Source organism: Ammodytes marinus, assembly GCF_949987685.1.
Source record: "Ammodytes marinus genome assembly, contig: scaffold_96, whole genome shotgun sequence".
Classification (NCBI taxonomy): domain Eukaryota; kingdom Metazoa; phylum Chordata; class Actinopteri; order Uranoscopiformes; family Ammodytidae; genus Ammodytes; species Ammodytes marinus.
The window spans coordinates 37,418-52,500 of record NW_027648133.1 but is presented as its reverse complement, the minus strand read 5'-3'; the positions used below and the strand labels follow the sequence as shown (position 1 = coordinate 52,500).

The 15,083-nt window shown below is 45.8% G+C and overlaps 1 protein-coding gene across 1 annotated transcript in view; it reads left to right on the top strand.

Annotated features, from left to right (window-relative positions):
* The window catches only part of LOC307270997 (arf-GAP with Rho-GAP domain, ANK repeat and PH domain-containing protein 3-like), a gene marked incomplete at its 3' end in the record, with an annotated part of 64,716 nt that extends 49,857 nt beyond the window's left edge, over positions 1-14,859 (top strand). Inside the window, 7 exon segments of the mRNA XM_080054883.1 lie at positions 2,306-2,457; positions 8,301-8,351; positions 9,159-9,180; positions 9,378-9,433; positions 10,523-10,814; positions 13,484-13,620; positions 13,726-14,859. Of these exon segments, the coding sequence (XP_079911009.1) occupies positions 2,306-2,457; positions 8,301-8,351; positions 9,159-9,180; positions 9,378-9,433; positions 10,523-10,814; positions 13,484-13,620; positions 13,726-14,859 (1,844 nt within the window).
* Positions 14,860-15,083: the final 224 nt, after the last annotated feature.

Here is a 15,083-nt window from a genome sequence, read left to right as displayed (position 1 = left end):
TGTCTGTCTGTCTGTCTGTCTGTCTGTCTGTCTGTCTGTCTGTCTGTCTATCTATCTATCTATCTACAGTATCTCACAAAAGTGAGTACACCCCTCACATTTCTTCAAATATTTCATTATATCTTTTCATGGGACAACACTGAATAAATGACACTTTGATACAATGTAAAGTAGCGTGTGTACAGCTTATATAACAGTGTAAATTTACTGTCCCCTCAAAATAACTCGACACACAGCCATTAATGTCTAAACTGCCGGTTACAAAAGTGAGTACACCCCTGAGTTAAAATGTCCAAATTGGGCCCAAAGTGTCAATATTTTGTGTGGCCACCATTATTTTCCAGCACTACCTTAACCCTCATGGGCATGGTGTTCACCAGAGCTTCACAGGTTGCCACTGGAATCCTCTTCCCCTCATTCATGACAACATCACGGAGCTGGTGGATACTGGAGACCTTGCGCTCCTCCATCTCCTGTTTTAAGAAGCCCCAAAGATGCTCAATAGGGTTTAGGTCTGGGGACATGCTTGGCCAGTCCATAACCTTTACCCTCAGCTTCTTTAGCAAGCCAGTGGTCGTTAGGAGGTGTGTTTGGGGTCGTTATCATGTTGCAGTACTGCCCTGCGGCCCAGTTTACGAAGGGAGGGGATCATGCTCTGCTTCAGTATGGCACAGTACATGTTGGTATTCAATGAACTGTAGCTCCCCAGTGCTGGCAGCACTCATGCAGCCCCAGACCATGACACTCCAACCACCATGCTTGACTATAGGCAATACACACTTGTCTTTGTACTCCTCACCTGGTTGCTACCACACACTCTTAACACCATCTGAACCAAATAAGTTTATCTTGGTCTCATCAGACCACAGGACATGGTTGCAGTGATCCATGTCCGTAGTCTGCTTGTCTTCAGCAAACTATTTGTGGGCTTTATTTTGCATCATCTTTAGAGGAGGCTTCCTTCTCGGACGACAGCCATGCAGACCAGTATGATGCAGAGTGTGGCGTATGGTCTGAGCACTGACAGGTTGACCCCCCACCCCTTCAAGCCCTGCAGCAATGCTGGCAGCACTCATACGTCAATTTTCCAAAGCCAACCTCTTGGTATGACGCTGAAAACGTGCACTCAACCTTCTTAAACTGGGCTGCAGGGCAGTATTGCAACATGATAACGACCCCAAACACACCTCCAAGACGACCAGTGGCTTGCTAAAGAAGCTGAGGGTAAAGGTGATGGACTGGCCAAGCATGTCCCCAGACCTAAACCCTATCGAGCATCTTTGGGGGTTCTTAAAACGGGAGATGGAGGAGCGCAAGGTCTCTAATATCGACCAGCTCCGTGATGTTGTCATGAATGAGTGCAAGAGGATTCCAGTGGGAACCTGTGAAGCTCTGGTGAACTCCATGCCCAAGAGGGTTAAGGTAGTGCTGGAAAATAATGGTGGCCACACAAAATATTGACACTTTGGGCCCAATTTGGAATTTTTTTCTTAGGGGTGTACTCACTTTTGTTGCCTTCAGTTTAGACATTAATGGTTGTGTGTCGAGTTATTTTGAGGCGACAGTAAATTTACACTGTTATATAAGCTGTACACTGACTACTTTACATTATATCAAAGTGTAATTTCTTCAGTGTTGTCCCATGGAAAGATATAATGAAATATTTGAAGAAATATGAGGGGTGTACTCACTTTTGTGAGATACTGTATCTATCTATCTATCTATCTATCTATCTATCTATCTATCTATCTATCTATCTATCTATCTATCTATCTATCTATCTATCTATCTATCTATCTATCTATCTATCTGTCTGTCTGTCTGTCTGTCTATCTGTCTATCTATCTATCTATCTATCTATCTATCTATCTATCTATCTATCTATCTATCTATCTATCTATCTATCTATCTATCTATCTATCTATCTATCTATCTATCTATCTATCTATCTATCTATCTATCTATCTATCTATCTATCTATCTATCTATCTATCTATCTATCTATCTATCTGTCCGTCCGTCCGTCCGTCCGTCCGTCCGTCCATCCATCCATCCCGATTTTTTAGTCTGACAACGGTAAACATAGTGTTTCCCTCCCCCCATAGAGTCTCAGTCCTCTTCACAGCAGACCCGGGTTAGAATCCAGCCCGGGTCGTTCTCTGCATGTCATTCCCCTCTCTGACACATTTCATCTCTGTCTCTCCAAAACTGTCTAATGAAGTAAAAAAATGCCCAAAAATAATCTTGAATAAAAAAAATATATATATGTGTGTTTTTCAATAAAGATATAATCTGTGTGTTACAGGTGAGGTAGGAGCAGACAGCAGCTCTGTCCAGCCGCCCGCAGTCAGACAGGGAGTCTGCACAACCTCCCAAGAACTTCTGCTGCAGGAGCTCTCCTCCGCTTTCACCAAGAAAGAGGGGGATGAAGAGGAGGAGGACGAGAGGCCGTATGATGTCTGAAACGAGAGGGACGTTATCTCAGTCTTTTAAAGGGAAAATCTTATTTATTCACACTGTAGGGCTGCGTTCCAATCCCCATACTATCTGCTATTTAGTATGGTAGAAAAAAAGATTAAGGATTTAGGATGTCGAGATTCTTGTGGCCAGATTTAGTATGGTTAGAATTACCCGGATGTTGAAAGCAGCATGCTATTTGGACGATTCTGACTCACAATCCAGTGCACACCGGAAGTGATGGCACATCAACAGAGCCTCCATATGAAAACAAACAGGGATGAAATGGATATAAAAGCAAGAGGCAAGATCAAGGAGCCATGTTAGGATGAAATAAATAAGTTAAAGTATGTCCCCATGTGTAACATACTGCATCCTAACTAGATACTGTTTATGATCAGATGTAGTATGTAGGAGAGGAGAGAGAAAGAGGAGGAGATTTGGGACGCAGGGTAGAATTCTTCTGAAGAAGCTGCAAATCCATAATCTACTTTTTTGACAACAAGCGTTCTCCAGAATCACTGACTGCACCTTTAATATCAGTGTGAAATCAAACTGTGACATGTCCAAACATCCGGGAATCGAACCCCAAACCCTGCAGCTGGTTACTGCCTTGCCTACTGCCTTGCTCACTGCCTTAGTCCCTTGCTTATTGCCTTGCTTAGTGCCTTAGTCCCTTGCTTATTGCCTTGCTCAGTGCCTTAGTGCCTTGCTTACTGCCTTGCCTACTGCCTTGCTCAGTGCCTTGGTGCCTTACTGCCTTGCTTAGTGCCTTTGTGTTGGAACCAGCAAACTAAAGCAGGAAACTGAGACGGACCATCGGACACTGTGATTGGCTGAGAGACTGAACTGAATTGAAACACACTGGATATATTAAATAGTATTCTTTATATATATATATATATTTGACATATCTTTGTTTTAGTGCCTTAGTGCCAGGTAACTACAGAAGGGTTAGGGTTTCACTGTATCGGCCTTATCTCCCACGGGGGAAGAAGAGGCATAAGTAAGTAAGTAAGTACAGAAGAGTTTTAGGGCCATCGGAGAGGGAAGAAAATGAAATGCACAACTTTTTTTTTAAATGTATATGTGATAAACTCGACAGTGGAAACTCTGGAAAGATATTGACCGATTCAAACTTCTGATTTCAATAGCTTATAATAAGGTTTCAGTGTAAATGAGGTTGGAGCCCATTGTCTGCCTGTCTATCTATCTATCTATCTATCTATCTATCTATCTATCTATCTATCTATCTATCTATCTATCTATCTATCTATCTATCTATCTATCTATCTATCCATCTATCCATCTATCCATCTATCCATCTATCCATCTATCCATCTATCCATCTATCCATCTATCCATCTATCCATCTATCCATCTATCCATCTATCCATCTATCCATCTATCCATCTATCCATCTATCCATCTATCCATCTATCCATCTATCCATCCATCCATCCATCCATCCATCCATCCATCCATCCATCCATCTATCTATCCCTTTCAGTCAAAATGAGGTTGGATTGTCTGTCTTATGACCAGAGCAAAGATGCATCGTTTGGGTTTTATTGATCCTGAAAGTTTGAATCTGTAAATATTGATTTACACTGTAAACCCTGTGGCCTACACTACCCACAATGCAACTGGAGCGCCGACAGTTGGTTGTGAGATTGTGGCATTTTATTTCTGACTTAACATCTTTATACTTTACCTGTGAACAGACTGGGTGTGTGTGTGTGTGTGTGTGTGTGTGTGTGTGTGTGTGTGTGTGTGTGTGTGTGTGTGTGTGTGTGTGTGTGTGTGTGTGCGTGTGGGTGCTTGTGTGTGTGCATGGGTGTGTGCGTGTATGCGTGCTTGTGTGTTTGCATACAGTAGATGTGTGTGTGTGTGCGTGTGTGTCTGTATGTGTGTGTGTGCGCCTATGTGTGTGCTTGTGTGTGTGTATGTGTGTGTGTGTGTGCGCCTGTGTGTGTCTCCAATAATCAAAACGTTAGATATTAGATAGTATACCCTGTCTACTGTACTGTACAGATTAATATAACATATCTGAGTATTAATAATTTGTACATGACATGAGCTGATGTGAGTGTGAATGAACGAACTGGTTTCACTGGTTTTAATGGTGACACACTATGTTGTAAATATCAAGAAATAAAAATATCAAAGTTCTTTTTAAACCTGCAGTGTGTAGAATTTGGGGTTTTATTTCCTAGCAGATTTTGTAGAAAGTAATTATAATATCCATAAGTACATTTAATTTCTATGATGTCATATTACACACTGCACCTTTAAGTGTATTTTAACTCTGCTGTCACTGCGTCTGATTGAGTTTTAACTTTATTGTATTAAAATCATAAATGTTCCAGTTTTTTAACGTGACATTCTACCGGCTATTTGTATATTTCTTGTATAAATTAAACTAAATTGACAAATGCATGCCAAACTAAATTACTAAATAATTGTTTAAATACATAAATTAATACACAATGAAATGCTTAAAGGCCTACTTCACCGGTTTGAATATGAAGGTAAAACTTACTTTGTAAATATTACTGTGATGTCTTTTACTGTGACATCACAGTAATATTTACAAAGTACGTTTTTTTAACCCTATATTTCTCTTTCTGTGATGTCACGAGAAAGAGAAATATAGGGTTAAAAAAAAACTCTTTCTGCCTTTTCTCAGGCTGGGATGAACCGATTTCAATTTTTTTCGCACATTTATACTACATAGGATCTCAGAATTCAATACACCTTCATATTCAAACCGGTGAAGTAGGCCTTTAAGTAAATTAATTATCATATATTGTATATGTATATCATCATCATCGTCAACTTTTATTATTAGACTCAAGGTCCATTTAAAAAACATAAAATACAAAAAATAGACAACACACACATGAAATATATATGATTAAATGTTTAAATAAGTAAGTATATATTTAAATGCTTCATAAATGTAGATTAATTATATAATTAAAATCACAGGGAAGAACTCGCCACCTGACTACTACTACTGTAGGCGGTGTTACTCTGCGCATGTGCAAAGGTCTTTGTAGCACTTTCGCGCCGGTCGCCCTTTTATAGGCTATATGCCGGTCAGACCCAAAATACCGAACCCGTTTTCAATGGCGTAGTAGGAACTTATGGACTTCTGACAAACTTGTGAAGAAAGAAGAGAGAATAAAGAAGAGAGGAGAAGAGAGACAACTCCATAAAGGTTTGACTAACCCCAGTTTATTAATCATGTAACGGATCTACAGACTGATATAGGGCTGGATATGAGAAGGTTAGCATCATTTAGCCAGTTAGCTCATCTGAACTCGGCAGTGTTATGTTAGTGGTGTAGTGGGAGAGTGAGGTGCGTATCCCCTTTTATATAGGCCTACTATCTATGGTATCCCTTCATTTACTTAGTTTACCCATTCATATAAATATTCCCCCAACTGTATTAATGTGTTAGTCGGCAATGGTAGGAAAAAAAATTGTCAAAAAATAGTTAAATAATAAATATGCTTCATCAAGGCGTTTTTTTAAGTGTAGCATAAGTTATCCAGTTGTTTCATTTCGGCAGTGTTGTTATCTGATTGGGTAAATTCAGAGGATTTTAGGATTTCTACTTGTCCTACGTTGAAGTGTGTGATTTTATCTGTCCTCTAAAAGTATCCGTTATAGTAGCTGTGTTGTTGGTGTTAAGCTGGACCTCTTTCCCTAGAGTTTAATGGACGACCGTTAGCGGAGGACTGTTAGCTCACTGACAGACATCACAGCTGTTCTAAACGTGACGTTATAATGCCGGGAGAACTCGGTCGATAATCATTGATAATTCATGTAGAGGGTGAACTGTGCGTGCGTGTGTGTGCGTGTGTGTGTGTGTGTGTGTGTGTGTGTGTTGTGTGTGTGTGTGTGTGTGTGTGTGTCTGTGTTATTATTAACATTAGTTGTGTAATTTAATGGACAGCTGTTAGAATGACGTGCCTGGCACCATTTTGTCTCTGTACATGGGATTGACATGTTGTCATAGATTAGATTAGATTCAACTTTATTGTCATTGCACAAGTCAAGACAAACAGTAGAACGAAATGCAGTTCAGCATCTAAACTGCATTTTGGCATAAACATTTTAGCCCTGTGTGTGTGTGTGTGTGTGTGTGTGTGTGTGTGTGTGTGTGTGTGTGTGTGTGTGTGTGTGTGTGTGTGTGTGTGTGTGTGTGTGTGTGTGTGTGTGTGTGTGTTCGTCCAAAGTGCAAAGCAAACTAAAAAAAACTAAAAAGTGTAAAACCGTTCAAACCACCCAAACATGCGTAAATTTGCGCCGCTTCGAATTTCAATTTCCATTTCCAACTGGAACCTTCAAGGGAACAGAAGACAGGTAAATCCAGGTGTGTCGAGCTCACTGGCTTTCATCAAGGCATTTTATTTTGTCTAGCTACATTACCTTTATTGTGAACAATTGTTTGTATTGCATTCACTGAACACATTTACAAAGCACATTACATTATAAATATCCCCCCTGACCCATGTGTGAGGTGGTAGCCAGCAGCCACTCATTATTTTTTTTGAAAATCTATCTATCGTTTACGTCAAAGTTCAGCTTTATGAAACAACAACGTGCGGACTCTCTCAGGTCGTCTTTAGTTTCTGATGTTAAACCCGATCTGTGAAGAAACATCCGAGTTGGTTCTGGATCAGTGGTTTGGGTTTCACTTCTATTATCTCTCTTTTTAAATAGAAAAATACTGTTTGTTTTGATGACTGATCTACGGATGAATCCGTTTGTATATATAGAGCTGCGAGCAACTTTGACATTGTTTATCATCTTTTACATGTTGTTTATAGTTTCCTGCTATGCAATTATCTAAAAAGTTTGATTTCGAATCTGCCTGTGTTTGTTTTATGGTAAATGGTAAATGGACTTGACTTATATAGCGCTTTCTAGCCGATTTTCTCAGCCCCAAAGCGCTTTACATATCTTACCACATTCACCCATTCATACACACACTCATACACCGATGGTAGAAGCTGCCATGCAAGGCGCTCTCTGAACCATCGGGAGCAATTTGGGGTTCAATGTCTTGCTCAGGGACACTTCGACATGTGGCGGGGAGACGGGGGATCGAACCTCCGACCCTGCACTCCAGAGGCGATCTCCTTATAACTGATCTGAGGATGAAGCTAGACTCAAACCATTCTTTCATTTAATCCAGAACGGTGAGCGACTTTGTCATATTTGATTGAAAATATTTTACATGTTGTTTATTGTCTACCAGTTAGACTACTGGACACACCTACACTTAACCACGCCAGTGTAGGTGTGTGCTTGTATTTTTTAAATATAAAAGACTGTTTGTTTGTTTGTTTGTTTGTTTGTTTATTTGTTTTATGACTGATTTAGGGATGAATTATTTTATGTATGTATATATAGAACTCGAGCAACTTAGAAATTGTTTATCTGGCATCTTTTAAATCTTTTACATGTTGTTTATAGTTTCCTTGTTTTCTACAATAATCTAAAAACTTTGATTTTGCATTTGTGTTTGTTTTATTATTATTCAATGAGGATGAAGTCAGACTCAAACCATTCTTTCATTTAATCCAGAACTGTGAGCGACTTTGCCATATTTGATTGAACATCTTTTACATGTTGTTTATTATTTTTCCTAGTTTCCTAGAATCTTCCAAAAGCTACCCAGTCCAACCAGTTAGACTGCTCACACCTACACTCAACCGCGCACACACACTCAGCTGCGCATGCGTACACGCGCACACACACACACACACACACACTCTGACTCACTGTTGAAGGATAAGAAGCTGCGTCTCTTCATATTTCCTCCACAGCCCGGCTGTGGACAGAGCAGCACACTGATGAAGGTCACGGCTCAAAGTTCGGTAAGTGGAACTCTGCAAGCGGGCAACCAGTTTGCAACCCCTGCGGTTGAATCGATTCATTAAAACCATTTTGTTTGAGCCGCTTTCAAACATAGATGTTATTTGGGAAACTCTGGGATTGACTGTTGAAACTGAATGATGATGAAGAAGATGATATCAGTTTTTAATGAGGAGGCAGGGCTCAAAATTAACACTTGCCACTCGACATATGCAGGTAAATTTAGCCTCAGGAAGTTATTGAGACTTGCCGCCACTTTGGCTGGTGAAATATGTGTGCTCTGCTGGCTTTTCTTGTGTCTAATAAATTCGTGTCACCACTGGTAATCCCCCGGACACGGCTCTCTACATTAAAAACACTATTTTGAGCCTAGTCTGATCTGTGGTCAGAGGTTCAATACAGTCTGGATATTTATTGATGAGGAGCAAAAGGTAGAAAAGTGTCTGGCACTAGGACCCAGCAGAGATCACCTGAGAGGCAGCAGCTGAGCGGCCTCTGCTCTCACCTGCTGCATTCCAGGGCGGTGGTTTTAAATTCATGTGGTTTGATCTGATCAGCCTTTACTGTAAACCACAGGCTGAGAGTACGTCAGAGGTGGAATGCAGGAAAACCAGTTTTCAGTTTTCTGTCCAACGCTAGTTTTATCAAAAGGGGGGGCAGAGAGAAGGAGGGAGGGGGGGGGGGGGCAGAGAGAAGGACGTTTAAATAGTTAAAATCACAGAGCCAGAAACAGGCTTATTTTGCAACATTTTATAATGAACAGAACACATTCAGCATATTGTTATAAAACATGTCCCCTTTTTCTGTAGTTTCTGACGTTTAACCCGATCTGTGACTTTCTGTGAAGAAACAGCTTCTATTCACTTCTATTATCTCTCTTTTAAATATAAAAGACTGTTTGTTTTACGACTGATCTAAGGATGAATCCACACACCCACACTCAACTGCACATGCGTGCGCGCGCACACACACACTCTGACTCACAGATGAAGGATAAGAACCTGTGTCTCTTCATATTTCCTCCACAGCCCGGCTGAAGACAGAGCAGCGCTGCACACTGATGAAGGTCACGGCTCATAGTTCGGTAAGTGGAGCTCTGATTGGTTGGAATGTTCAGAGTGACATCAGTGATTGTTGGTGTTGGAGAAACGGTCGAATGGATTCGTTAGAGCAGCTTTCAAACACAAATCTTATTGTTTAGTCTTTTATTAATGAGGAGGCAGGGTGAGTAAGTTATTGAGACCACCCGCCACTTTGGCTGGTGAAAGATGTGTGCTCTGCCGGCGACTGACAAACTCGTTTCAAACCGGGAACGCCCGGGACACGGCTTTCTACATTTAAAAAAAAGTTTTTGTTTGAGCCGCTTTCAAATACAAACGTTATTTTGGGGCGAGTTAAAAAGAGTATGAGTAGGACGTTAGTATGACTTTTAGAACACAGCTCTAGTAATAAGAATGGGAAGCTAGGGGAGGCACTAGGACCCAGCAGAGATCACCTGAGAGGCGGCAGCTGAACGCAGCCTACTCTGAGGAGGTGTTGTTCAGTGTTCATTTTGAATTTTTTTTAAAGGATGCCCATTTCTCACGCTATTACAGAGGCCTCCTATAAAATAACAGGTTGCAACATGAGTTGAATATGTTATAATAATATGTATGACGTTTAGGCTACTTGAAATGAATATGAAATGCTGCAAACTTTAGGCTTTTAAATCCATCAAATTCAAGTAGATCACAACCAAATACCATCACCAGAGCCTCAGGGTGTGGTGATCACAGCTGGCTGCTGTGCGCTCCTCCTCCTTTTGCCACTCCCACTCCCTCTGTTCTGTGGCACACCTGGTCTGCATCATCAATCAACGCACCTACTTCACCTCTGGCTTCCCTGCTGTCGTTGCCAGTTCGTACCATGCACTACAGTGGTAACTATACACGCCTGGCTACAGTGTTCTACCTCGCTCCTTATCTCGTTGTCTCGTGTTTTGTGATCACCACCCTAACGATTGTTTTTTCCTCTGCCTGCAGTTACCCGGACCACAACCTCCAGTTTACCTACCTGCTTCTCCGCCCCGGCTTTCCCACTCACCACCTGCTTCCCCACCTCGTTGAAATAAACCTTTTTATTATATCCACAACTGCCTTTGTCTGCTCTTGGGTCCAGAACTTAACCGTAACAGAACGAACTGGCCAAAATGGACCCAGCGGAATTTGGCAAGATCCGTGGAGCTCTTGCCGCCCAAGGCACACAGGTGGCTGAGCACAGCCAAGCCCTCCGGGACGCTATGGAGGCTTTTGAGAATCTCGCTACCCGTGTCACTCAAATGGGGCAGCAATTGGACTTACTGGTTCCCCTCACCACAGTGCCTCTACTGCCAGCGGCACCTCCGCCTGCTCCCACTCCTCCGATACACCTGCCACGAGCCCGTGAGCCCTTCATTCCTGCGCCTGAGCGCTATGCTGGGGACATGGGTACGTGTAGAGCCTTTCTGATCCAATGTTCCCTAGTTTTCAGTCAGCAGCCCCTCACTTACCCCACTGAAAGATCTAAGATCGCTTACATTATGGGGTCACTTAAGGGTAATGCACTAGCGTGGGCTTCAGCATTATGGGACAGTAGTTCTCCAGTTAATGACAATTTTGACCTTTTTGTAGCGGAAATGAGGAAAGTTTTTGATCACCCAGTAGAGGGAGGGGACGCCGCCAAGCGGCTTATTTCTTTACGTCAGGGCTCCCGCAGTGTAGCTGAGTTCTCTGTTGAGTTCAGGACCTATGCCGCCAGGTCGGGCTGGAACGACAAGTCACTACGTGGGCTTTTTCTTTCCGGTCTCAGTGAGTCGATCAAAGATGAGCTGGCTACTAGGGAGGAAGCTGACACTCTCGATGAAATGATTTCCCTCTCTATCCGGCTGGATAATCGTCTACGCGAGCGGCGTAGGGAGAAGGCGGGCAGCTCCGTGCCTCCGGCTTTCGCTGCTTCCTGTTCCCCACTTTTCCCTAAGACTGCCCTCTCTGCCCCCGTGACGCATGGTGTCACTGAAGAGGAGCCCATGCAGCTGGGCCGCACACGTCTCACCCAGGCAGAGCGGCTTCATCGGATTAAGACCGGAGTGTGTCTGTACTGTGCGCTGCCCGGGCATCTCATCTCCACCTGTCCGTCACTGCCAAAAGACAGGGCTCGGCAGTGAGGCTCGGGGCCCTGCTGAGCCACGCCCCCTCCGTCCCCGATTCTCACTGTTCTCGCTCACTGCTGGATGCCACTCTCCTGTCCCTCGGGCATTTCTTTCCTGTGTCAGCCCTGGTGGATTCTGGAGCGGATGAGAACTTCATTGACGCCGGCTTCGCGTCTCAGGTTGGCATTAAATTGGAACAATTACCCTCTCCCTTAAATGCTAACGCCTTAGACGGCAGTCACCTGGCCCTTATTACTCACCGTACTAAGCCCCTTGAGTTAATTGTTTCTGGTAATCACCACGAGATACTGCAGTTTCATGTCATCCTGTCTCCCCTCACTCCCCTGGTGCTGGGGCACCCCTGGCTCAAACGGCACAATCCCCAATTTGACTGGTCTTCTGGCAAAGTGGTGAGTTGGAGCACTTTTTGTCATTCCACCTGCTTACAGTCTGCCCTGTCTCCGGCAGTGGGAGATGTTCCCTTGCCCAAGGAACCTCCCGACCTCTCCTTGGTTCCCCAAATCTATCATGACCTGGGAGAGGTATTTAGTAAGTGTCGTGCGCTCACCCTGCCTCCTCATCGCCCCTATGACTGTGCCATTGATCTCCTCCCCGGCGCCCCTTTGCCCAGTAGTCGCCTTTATAACTTGTCCCGTCCTGAGAGGGAGGCCATGGAGAAGTACATTAAGGATTCTCTTTCGGCTGGCCTCATGAGACCCTCCTCTTCTCCTGTTGGTGCAGGTTTCTTTTTTGTGGCCAAAAAGGACAAGTCACTTCGCCCGTGCATTGATTTCAGGGGTCTTAATAACATTACAGTGAAGAACAAGTATGCGTTGCCCCTCATCAGTTCCGCATTCGAGCCACTGCAGGGCGCCACAGTCTTCTCCAAATTGGACCTACGTAATGCCTATCATCTGGTGCGCATCCGTGAAGGCGATGAGTGGAAGACGGCCTTTAACACCCCCCTCGGCCATTTTGAATATCTCGTCATGCCTTTCGGCCTAACTAATGCCCCTGCTGTGTTCCAGAACCTGGTTAACGACGTCCTCCGGGACTTTCTCAACCGCTCAGTTTTTGTCTATTTGGACGACATCCTGATTTTTTCCCGCAACCAGGAGGAACACATTCAGCATGTCCGTCAAGTTCTTCAACGGCTGTTGGAGAACAAACTATATGTGAAGGCCGAGAAGTGTGAGTTCAGTGTCACCTCTGTATCCTTCCTGGGGTTCATCATTGAGAGCGGGCAAGTGAGGACCTGCCCCGAGAAGGTCATTGCAGTGACAGACTGGCCCATCCCCGATTCCCGCAAGAAACTGCAGCAGTTTCTGGGGTTTGCCAATTTTTACCGGAGATTTATCCGGGATTACAGCAGGGTTGCAGCCCCTCTCACCCGTCTCACCTCTCCTGCCCTCCCGTTTGCCTGGACGCCGGAGGCGGACGCTGCCTTCTCTGGGCTTAAAAGGCTTTTCTCATCTGCCCCCATTCTCATCCAACCGGACCCCTCCAGGCAGTTCGTGGTGGAGGTTGATGCATCTGACACTGGGGTGGGGGCGGTCCTGTCCCAGCGCTCTGCCACTGATGAGAAGATTCACCCCTGCGCCTTTTTCTCTCGCCGGCTGGTTCCTGCTGAGCGGAATTATGATGTGGGTAACAGAGAGCTGCTGGCTGTGAAACTGGCGTTGGAGGAATGGCGGCACTGGCTTGAGGGGTCAGAACAGCCATTCGTGGTTTGGACCGATCACAAGAATTTGTCTTACATCCAGACAGCTAAGCGATTAAATTCCCGCCAAGCCCGGTGGTCCCTTTTTTTTGGGCGGTTCAATTTCACCCTCACCTACCGGCCCGGGTCCCGTAACGTCAAGCCTGACGCCCTATCTCGTCAGTTTGGCACTGTGAACACACCGGCCCCCCCTGACACCATCCTCTCTCCTTCCTGTCTCAACGTGGCTGCTGTTACCTGGGAGATAGAGTCCCTCATCCGGGAGGCCCAGGTCACCGAACCAGAACCGGGCAACGGCCCCCCTAACCGCCTTTTTGTCCCCAGTTCGGTGCGGTCTCAAGTTCTGGTGTGGGGCCACACATCACGCTTCGCCTGTCACCCTGGCGTGGGTCGCACCCTGTCGCTCCTTAAGAGGCACTTTTGGTGGCCAGCGATGGACGCTGACACCCGGGCATTTGTGCTGGCCTGCACGGTCTGTGCTCGGGCCAAGTCCTCCCACCAACCCCCTGCTGGTCTGCTACGCCCCCTTCCTGTTCCTGGCCGGCCCTGGTCTCACATTGGCCTGGATTTTGTGACTGGTCTTCCCCTCTCCAATGGCCACACAGTCATCCTCACCATCGTGGACAGGTTCTCTAAGGCAGTACATTTCATTGCTCTCCCCAAGCTCCCCTCTGCCTCCGAAACTGCCCAGCTGCTCGTGCTTCATGTGGTGCGCCTCCATGGGATTCCCACTGACCTCGTCTCAGACCGGGGCCCTCAGTTTATTTCCCAAGTGTGGAAGGCTTTCTGCCGGGCGCTGGGAGCCTCGGTCAGTCTGTCATCGGGTTACCACCCTCAGACCAATGGGCAGGCGGAGAGGGCTAACCAGGACCTGGGAACCGCACTGCGCTGCGTGGCTGCGCGCAACCCCTCGTCTTGGAGCGAACATCTGGCGTGGATTGAGTACGCTCACAACTCGATGTCCTGTGCAGCCACCGGCATGTCCCCTTTTGAGTGCTCTCTGGGCTACCAGCCACCCTTATTCCCCGCCCAGGAGGAGGACATCTCCGTTCCCTCTGTCCAGCACCATCTCCGCCGTTGCCGCAGGGTGTGGCAGGGGGCACGCACCGCACTGCTGCGTTCTAGGGAACAGAACAAACTCATTGCAGATCGCCACCGGGTTTCCCCCCCGGCCTATCAAGTGGGGCAACAGGTGTGGCTGTCCTCTAGAGATCTACCTCTTCAAACCAGCTCCAAGAAGCTCACCCCCCGTTTTGTTGGCCCATTCCCCATAGTGGCCATAATCAACCCCTCTGCTGTGAAGCTCAAACTCCCCACTTCTATGCGCGTTCACCCCACCTTCCATGTGTCCAAGTTGAAGCCAGTCTCCACCAGTCCTCTCTCTCCCCCGGATGCCCCCCCCCCTCCTCCCCGGTTGATTGACGATCATCCGGCCTTTACTGTCCGGCGGCTGCTGGACATACGGCGGCGGGGCAGGGGTTTTCAGTACCTCGCCGACTGGGAAGGTTACGGGCCGGAGGAGAGAACCTGGATCTCGCGGGGCCTCATCCTCGACCCTTCTCTCGTCCGGGAGTTTCATCTGGCTCATCCGGAGAAGCTTAGGCCGCCTGGAGGCGTCCGTTGAGGGGGAGGTACTGTGGTGATCACAGCTGGCTGCTGTGCGCTCCTCCTCCTTTTGCCACTCCCACTCCCTCTGTTCTGTGGCACACCTGGTCTGCATCATCAATCAACGCACCTACTTCACCTCTGGCTTCCCTGCTGTCGTTGCCAGTTCGTACCATGCACTACAGTGGTAACTATACACGCCTGGCTACAGTGTTCTACCTCGCTCCTTATCTCGTTGTCTCG